The following is a 9,176-nucleotide window of genomic DNA, read 5'->3' as shown; positions in this document are numbered from 1 at the left end:
TAAGTACCTTCTCTATAGAAGAGGGGATTGAGTGAGCCCAGAAGTTTGAGAACAGCCTGGGCAACTTTGTGAGACCTTATCTCTACAACAAATCAAAAAATTTGCTGGGTGTGGTAGCACGCACCTGTAGTTCTGGCTATTTGGAAGACTGAGGCAGAAGGATTGCCAGAGCCCAGCAGGTCAACACTGGGTGACCATGAGTGTGCCTCCAGCCTGGGGGATGGAGTGAGACTCCAACTCAAAAGAAAAAAAAAAAAGTACATTTGCTAAGAACTAATGAGTTGAGCAGCTAGCAAACAATTTCATTTTTTGCTAGTGGGATGTAGAAAACAATAAACATTTTATAAGATGAAATAAGAGGAGGATTAATGACAATTGGAATATTTTGTTATGAAAACAACCCCTCTCTCTCAACGCCTCAGGTTTTTACACCCCAGACCATGAATCAAGTGTAGGTGAGGGATCTACTTTTCTTTTTTTTCTTTTTTTCAGAGATGAGGTCTTGCCAAGTTGCCCAGGCTGGTCTCGAACCTCTGACTCAGGCAATCCTTGGACAAAGTGCTGAGATTACAGGCATAAGCCACCACGCCTAGCTTTACTTTTCTTTTGTAAATTGGGACAAGGACTATAGTGAGAGAGGAGGTGGAATGGAGAGTGCTGGCACTGAAACAGATTGGTTTTAGAAAATATTTCATATGGAAGTTGAGGATCTGGAAATGTATTCGGTTATAGACTGATTTCCTTGCCTGACTATCCCTTGCAAAGTAGTCACATATCCTTGGAAAGTCTTCATGTACCCTACTTGAAACAAGACTTCTTGATAAAGGGATACCCATACTCTAGTGGCCCTGACTATACATTATTCTGAGATAGCAAAGCAATGTCCTAGGCTGTAAGAAGGAAGACTTGGTGTTCTTGGAATAGGGAAAGGTTACAATAGGAGTCAAAGAGGATGGCTCCAGGTTTGTGACGGTGATGATCCTGGATATGGTCCTTAGCTTTACAGTTCTAAAAATGTGATCTTGTTAGTCCACACAAAAGTGTTCATGCTTTATCTCACTAAATAAAACTCAGGGAATTAATGTATTAAATAGAATGCCAGTTAATTATGTTATAGCCAACAAGTGGACTGGATTCTCTCTCCTGTTAGGAAATCAATGTGGGAGGATCAGTTATAATCAGAAAGTTATATAAGAAGTGTGGATTTTGAACATGGCTATTGTTAACAACCTATGTGACAGCCAAATTCTCACTGCCTGGCATATAATTGGAACTCAGTAATTATGGAGTAAGTATACCTATCTTTGTTAATAGATGCTAAAGGAGAAATTCAAGATTCTGATAGGCCAACCCAATTTTTTTTTCCAGTCAGGGTCTCACTCTGTTACCCAGGCTGGAGTGCAGTGGCACAATCATGACTCACTGCAGCCTCAACCTTCTGGGGTCAGGCCATCCTCTCACCTCAGCCTCCAAGTAGCTGGGATTACATGTGCACACCACCATGCCTAATTTTTTTACTTTTTGTAGAGATGGGGTCTCACTATGTTGTCTAGGCTAGCCTTGAACTCCTGAGCTCTAGCAATCTTCCCACCTCTGCATCTCAAAGTGCTGAGATTACAGGTGTGAGCCCTGGTACACGACTCAATTTATACTCTTATGTGGGTATATCATGTAGATATTAAATCCAGTAAAAATTCATGTCAAGGGGATTACATGATTGCAATAATGTTTCCCCCACTCCCTAGATTCACCTCAGGAAACAATTCTTGATACTGCTTGTAAAGATAGACAAAGAGACAAGTCTTTGCAAATTCTAAAATCATTAGGAATAATATGAATTGCCAAACAATTTGGGTAAATTTTATCTAGAAACTAGAAGATACCTTGTCTCTTCAAGGCTTTTTCTGGCTCTAGGATAAGCTATGGAGACAAAGGAAAAGGTGCCAGGCTGAGTAGTTTCATTTAGTATTTTAATAATAATAATAAAAAAGACAATACAAAATCCAAACATTTCTTTTTACAAGTTCAGATACATATTTTTCCCCAAGTGCAAAATTCTCTATGAACTGCATCATTTGCTGTTTATTGTTGATTGTGTAGGAGAGGCTTACTATATTGACAGCAGTGGAAGGCAGACATAAATACAATATTTTGAGATTTCTTCTGCATTTAAAAAAAAGCCTCCCACATAGTGATGATGATTCTCTGCAACTTCAGTTCAGTTCACACGGAAGAATAAAGTTTTCAGTTTGTCCAAACTGCTACAACCTGTGTTGTCTAGATAGATGGAGAACTGGGGGTACTATTCTCTCTAATCATATATTTTCTTAAAGGATTACTTGTCCAAATAATGGCCCAAGGACAGGTCAAATTTAAATATATCCTTGTGCTGTTTGTTTCCACATTTCTCTTACTGTGCTTAAGAAAGAAACCTGACAGGTAACATTTTCTGCTCATGGCCAGTTGTACTTTGTCTTCGTACCCGTTGTGTGAAGCTGTTATATTGAGGCTAAGCAGCAAATACAAAAGTCAGAGTGCTCTGTAATGTTTCTGACATTTGGAGATACGACCTCCTAATCCATTCCAGAGTCACCTCAAACATGCACATGGAGGACACTTCTCAGATATAAAAGTTTCATTATGGCCAAAGACCAGGACTGTATTACTGAACTTTCAGCAACAAATCTGAGTCTTCCCCGCCTCAAACTGACCAAATCCTGGGGAAAGTCAAAGCAGTCACAGCTCAGTGTCAGCCTTTGGGAGCTTCTACACCTGGGGCAGGCAGCTCAAGTCCAGGATCTGGTCAGTTTTCTCTTGACTCAGAGTTCTTTCCGGTCTTGAGACTAGGCATGACCTGACAATACAGAAAGAGGAAGGCAGAGAAGTCGAGGAATTGTCATGCTGCTGAGGATATAAGTGCCTTTCTGTTATGCATCACTTGGTGCTTGGAGCCCTCATGGAAATGGCTTCCCATCCCCAGACTCAGATCAGGTCAGATTTGTACTAAGATGAATGAGGCCCCACAGTACCATGGCCCCACAAACACCCCACCCTGCAGAGAGGCCTCTGGGTTGCTTCATGAAGGGTTCCTATTTACATCATCTTTCCATTTCTCTCCACTGGTAAAAAGCTCTTTTTTTTCTGACCTGTAAAGGCCTAGAGAGTCCCTGAGTGTTGACTCATTCAGTCCACTTAAACCCCTAATTTGATGCCCCAGGGCTGGCTTCCTCCATTGGTTCAGCAGCAGCTTTGCCTGGGTTCTTAACCCCCAACTTGGGTGACCTAAATTGAACTTCGTCTACACTTTCCTCATTTGCAGATCTCAAAAACCATGGAATAAATGATTGGGGAAGTGTATTTATATGTATGTATGGTGTAATAGGAAAGAAGAGGGGAGAAAGCAGAAGCCAGACCCTGAAGGCATAAATGGGAAGCACCCTCACTGTTTGGCTTTCCAGGAGATGCAAAATGGCAGGGAGAGAGGAACCAGAAAGTTATCCTAGCTTCTGGTGGCGAATCAGGATGATCAAAATTGATTAAAGCAGTTTTCATGGTGCTTCCTGAGAAGCATAGACACTCCTACTAAATGACCATTTCCCTTGTTTGGAAGTAGCCATTTTGCATCTTTACAGGGGCCCTCCTTGGCCAGAGAGAAAAGGTGGCCAGATACTCCACCCCCAGGGCCATGGTGTTGGCTGTTGGATGGATTTGCTGTGTCATCGGCTGCCCACTGCTAAGGCTGTTTTATCTGGTGAATGCTGATGGGGGCGGGAATCAGGCTTTCTCATTTAGAGTCTCCTGGGGGAGCAATAGCCTGGGACCGTCACCCAGAAATGAACCTGAGGAGTTAACTGGTAGCCTTTGATTGACTAGGACTACAGCTCTGGGGGAACTAAAGGGAGCAGATGGAAAATAATTTTACAGACAGCAGTTGGATTAAGGGCAGAGTGTGTGCAGGGCATGGACTTGATTCCTATTCGCGCAGAAAAGCAGTAGTTGAGGAAGCCAGGCTTGAAGTCAGCTTTGAGAGGGAAGTAGCCAGAGTCAGGCAAATGCCTGGCGCCTTCACCAACTTCATGCCCAGATAACTGTCCTATTCTTGGCTCCCACGGCCTTGTCTGTGGCCTCAGGACCCTGAGTCAGTCCAACCCCAGGTGGTTTGTTTGGGTCCTCTTCCATGTGCCTACCAGGGGAAGACAGGGAAAAGATGGAACTTTTCCTACTTGGGGTAGAGAATTACTGACCGATTACATTGGCCTCTACAATCTTGAGGTCCATGCTGAATCCATGGAGAGGCATAGGGACAGCAGGATCGGTTTAGCAAACACAGGTCCCTCTCCTTCCTGCTCCATCAAGTCTCCAGAATTACTTTCCTACACATCAGATGCCTTTGTGCTTTCGCCCTGGCTTACCACAGCTGAGGGCTCTAGAGGTCTGGGTGGGCGCTGGTGGCATAGAGACAGATCAGTTGCTCCAGCACTCAAGGTTCATAAGATTCAAAACCAATCTTCTCCACTCCAAACATACACTTTGCTCTCTCAGGCAGCTATAAATAGGGTTGTTCTAATGGAAAAAGAAACAAAAACAAGCCCCCTCCCTCTAGACAACATAAAAAGACTCAAAATGATTGCACTTATTAGATGTGAACAGCGTGGGCAGGAAGCTCGCCAAGTGCACTCGTATTCCTCTTGCCGCCCACAGCCCGAGGCCAGAGGTAGGTGGCTCCAGGCTGGCTGCAGAGTGGGGTCCTCTTCAGTGGAGCCCTCAAGCCATCTGGGGCTACAAGGGAAAGACAACTGTGGGGCGAGGCCCAGGCTGGCTTCAGATCAACAGCCATGTTTCTTTAAGGACAACACATAGCAAGGGGAGTAGGGCTCCCCCAGGGAGCACTCCAATGGGGCTGAGGGGGTGGCTGGGCCAGGGAAGATAAGTGAGAAAAGGGATTAGTGTTTGAGGTTGGCTTCCAATTGTTCTGTGTCTAGTTCTTTAGATACATTTTCTTTTCTGCAATGCTTTAAAACCTGGTTTCTGTCCCACAGAGCTACAGTCTTTCTCTTGGGGAGCCACAGCAGAGCATTCAACATAGTAATGCCTGCTGTTCTTCCTCATTCAGCTTGTCCACCAGCCCAGTGTTGTGGGCCATTTGTAAATCCTTATGGAGTAGACCCCAGGCAGACATGTGGCAAGGAAACAGAGGAGCTGTGTAGACAAGAAAGCCGGCGGTGTGGGCGGTCCAGGGCTCAAATCATGTGCCCCAGAGGACTGGTGCTGGTATTAAGCTGTAAGTGAAAGGCTTCTTTGGCAGGATCCAGGGCTGTTAGAGTCACCCTAGGGAGTACAGCCAGGGGACGTTTTGGCTCCTGACTAGCAAGGCACAACCCTATAATGGCAGAAGCCCGTCTTTCTCCTCCCCATTCCCCACTAGACCCCTTCCTTCATGGGCCTCTCACACTCTTCCAAGCTGATGGGGCCAGGAAGGTGAGCTGGTAAAATGGGTAGGGGAGGGGGCCATACTGTTCCTTCACACCTCAGGGGGAATAGAGAATGGCTTTTCCAGGGAGCAGGTAGGAAAAGGGGAATCAGTAGAGAGGCACAGAGAAAGGAAAGGAAATTGGGAAGACAGAAAGGGAGAGTGCCTGGACTGTGAGTGATATTTTTTCTCCAAAAAGAGAAAGAGGAGAGAGTTCCTTGTCTGAGGGTGGGGGGGCTGCCAGCTCTGAGGGCTAAGGAGTCTGGGGGTTTCAAAACCTGGGTCTCCGGGCCTAGGGGCACTATTTGTAGGGCCTCAGGAAGCTGGAAACTTTGGAGCGGAGCAGCTTGATGAAGGATTTTGGCAGCATCTCCTTGTGCTTCTCTGTGTACTTGAAGTAGTTCTGGGGGTGGGCTAGCACCTCAAAGAAGGCCTTGATGAGCTTCTTGTCCTGCAGAGGATGGCAGGCAGCAGTGTCAGCCACAGCATTGGGGTGGGAAAGAGGAACACTACAACTCAGCAGCACTCCCACCCCATGTCTAGTAGGCAGCTCATACTGAACATATTCATAGGTAAACTCTGGATACCCATCCTCACCACTTGCACCTACTTTAGAATCCCACAACTTAGTCTATTGCTCAGGCCTCATCCTTGACTCTCTCTCATGCTTACAACTACAGCAAATCCTGTTGAGTCTACCCTCAAAGTATATCCAGGGTCTGACTGCTTCTCGCCGCCTTCACAAGCCACCATCATCGCTCACTTGTACTGCAATCGCCTGCTAATTGCTCTTCGTGCTTCTACCTTTGTCCCTCCATAGACTGTTCTCCCCACAGTAGCAGTGTGACTTTTTGTAATTTTAGTTAGTTCATCTGTTTTGGTTTGAAACACTTATCTGGTTTCTCTTATCACTCAGAGTGAAGCCAAGTCCGTTGCATGGCCCATGGGCTGAATGTAATCTGTGTCCTGCTTTCCACCCCTATTCCTTCTCACTCTGCTGGGCTACACCGCCCTTCTTGAGGTTCCTGAACATGACAAACTACTCCCATGCTCCTTAGGTTGGAATGCTCCTACACAGCCTGTTAGTGGGCAGCCCCTTTACTTCATTCAGGCCTCTTCTCCTAAAGGCCTTTCCTGACCACCCTGTGTGCAGCAGCAATATATGGAGAGCCTCCTAGATGCCAATGTTGTGCATTACAACTCAGATCTTCTGGCTCCTAGGCTGGTGCTCTTTCCACTGCATCCGTGGATTTTTTAAATAAGGGGCCTTCCAGCCTTACTTACTATAATCAAAACAACTGCACTACTTTATGCATTAGAGTGCCACAGTACGAGAGGAGACCCAGAAAACTTGGAATTATCTTTCGGAGGAAAGGAACCCATTGCCATCAGTGTACCAGCTAGCATTGTTGTAAGAGGCTGCGTTTGGCTTCAGTGAATTTTTTTTTTTTTTTTGAGATTCTTTCAGCACATTTGCCCATTTCATGATGGGTGACTTACAAGCACACCTGCCCATACCACACTGAGTGTTCAGCAGTTTTTAACCAAAAACAGCATGATCCTCATACCCCACCCTCCCTATTCACCTGATCTTGCCCCAGGTGACTTTTTTTGTTTCCCTGGATGAAAAAGTGCTCAAATAGAAATGTTTTACTGATATGGAAGAGATGAAACAAAAAATGGCAGAAGCACTAAAAGGCATCACAATGGAGGCGGTCAAAAACGGTTTTAAGCAGTGGAAAACAGTGTCTTGATAGGTGTATTGTATCAAACGGAGAATACTTTGAAGGTGACTGAAATATAAATATGTAAGAATGAATATACAATTTTTATAAATAAATTCTGGGGTTTTTTGGGGTCCCCCTATATTTGATTTGAAATAAAGGTTCCAATGCTTTAAAAAAATTTTTGAAAAGTATTGCTGAATTATATTCCTTGAAGTCTGCAAGTTCTGGGTGATTTTTGTCATCATGGCTCTTATTTACTTACTTGTTTTTACGTTGGGGTCTCACTCTGTCACCCAAACTGGAGTGCAATGGCATGATCATGGCTTACCATAATCTCTCTGGGCTCGAGTGATCCTCCTGCCTCAACCGCCCAAGTAGCTGGGAGTGCAGGCATATGCCACCATGTCTGCCTAATCTTTTTTTATTTTTTTGTAGAGATGAGGTCTCACTATATTGCCCAAGCTGGTGTTGAACTCCAGCTACTTGGAAGGCTGGGCTCAAGTGATCCTCCCACCTCAGTCTTCCAAAGTGCAGGAATTACAGGTGTGAGCCATCATGCCCAGGCTTGCCCTTTACTTTGATACTATAAAAATTATTTTACCATTAATAAAGATAGAACTTTTTGCAGTGATAATTTATAGAGGATAATTCTGTGACTAGGACTATAGTTTCTTAAGTAAGACTGTCTCAAATTGGGATTCACTGACCCAGGATATCTAGTTCATTCTTCAATGCTGGAAGTCTTTTTATTTTATTTTATGTGAGGCTCTTTACTTTTTATATCATAAATTATATTTTGTAGGAAGTATTTCTTTTCCTTAAAAAGAAGTCTACACATGAAATGATTCTGAGAAAGCTATGCTAGATCTGTGGCTTCTTATAGGGACCTGGGGAGGGAGTAAGGGAAGGAAGGAACTTACACAAGAGCATCTATCTGTACTTCATTTTCCTTATGTCTCTTGGTAGAAGAGACAGAGGACATCTCTCCATCTTCCCTTTCTCTTTTTATTTTTTGCGTCGGAGTCTCACTTTGTCACCCAGGCTAGAGTGCAGTGACAGGCTCAGGGCCACCGCAACATCTACCTACTGGGCTTAGGTGATCCTTCCACCTCAGCCTTCCAAGTAGCTGGAACCTAAAGTGTGTGCAACCATGCTTGCTAATTTTTTGACTTATTGTAGAGATAAGGTCTCGCCAATTGCCCAGGCTGGTCTCAAACCCCTGAGCTCAGGCACTCCTCTTGCCTCTGCCTCCCAAAGTGCTGGGATTACAGGTGTGAGCCACTATACCCGGCTCACGTTCCCTTTCTCTTCTAAGTTTTCCCCAAGGTGTAATGTAGATGAGTGATACTGCAGTCAGATGGAGTTGGGCTCAATCCCAGCTTTACCACTGGGCAAGTTCCTTAATTCTCTGTGCCTCAGTTTTCTCAACTATAAAGAAGGAATGGTTAAAGCACCTACTTCATAGAGCTATTTTGTGTATGAAATCAGAATATTCATGTAAGCACTGAGCAGAATACCTGTACATTGTTAAATGCTCATTAAATGTTGGCTATCGTTATTGATATTCACTCACCTTTAAAATTTCCTGGTGGTTTTCAGAGGCATAGAGCCGGCCATCTCGCACAATGTCTTCTACCAGCTGCTCATAATCCTCTGCAAAGTCAACCAAGGGGAAGAACTGAGGAGCTCTTTCTGCTCTCCTGGCTCCCTCCCAAGACCTCTGTGCCTCCCCTTTCTCACCCACCTCCCTGACTCTCCTGCCCTTGCTCACCATCATAGGTAACATAGGGGATCTGGAATCCACGGGCGCTGTTGGCCTCGCTTGTCTTGAAGTTGATCCAGAGCTTCCTGGAGCGGGCCGTGAAGGCAATGGGGCGCTCGTAGGTCTGGCAGGTCTCGTAAGTGGTAATGGAGGATGGGGAGGCTGGGAAGGCAAGCGGCAGGTCAACAGAGCAGTAGGGCAGGCTACCCAAGCCCCC

The 9,176-nt window shown here is 45.1% G+C and overlaps 1 protein-coding gene across 1 annotated transcript in view; it reads right to left on the bottom strand.

Moving 5' to 3' along the window:
* Positions 1-4,816: 4,816 nt before the first annotated feature.
* Positions 4,817-9,176, bottom strand: part of SCUBE3 (signal peptide, CUB domain and EGF like domain containing 3) — a 34,784-nt gene continuing 30,424 nt past the window's right edge. The window contains exons 21-23 of the mRNA XM_021712566.1: positions 8,969-9,121; positions 8,771-8,850; positions 4,817-5,921 (exon numbers count right to left, since the gene is read on the bottom strand). Coding sequence (XP_021568241.1) covers positions 5,772-5,921; positions 8,771-8,850; positions 8,969-9,121 — 383 coding nt within the window. The 3' untranslated portion in view covers positions 4,817-5,771. The remainder of the gene's footprint in view (positions 5,922-8,770; positions 8,851-8,968; positions 9,122-9,176) is intronic.

The sequence above is a fragment of the Carlito syrichta genome, unplaced genomic scaffold, assembly GCF_000164805.1.
Source record: "Carlito syrichta isolate Samal-C Ts95f unplaced genomic scaffold, Tarsius_syrichta-2.0.1 Scaffold303364, whole genome shotgun sequence".
Classification (NCBI taxonomy): domain Eukaryota; kingdom Metazoa; phylum Chordata; class Mammalia; order Primates; family Tarsiidae; genus Carlito; species Carlito syrichta.
Note: the sequence above shows the minus strand (reverse complement) of the source record. Positions and strands in the feature narration are given on the sequence as shown.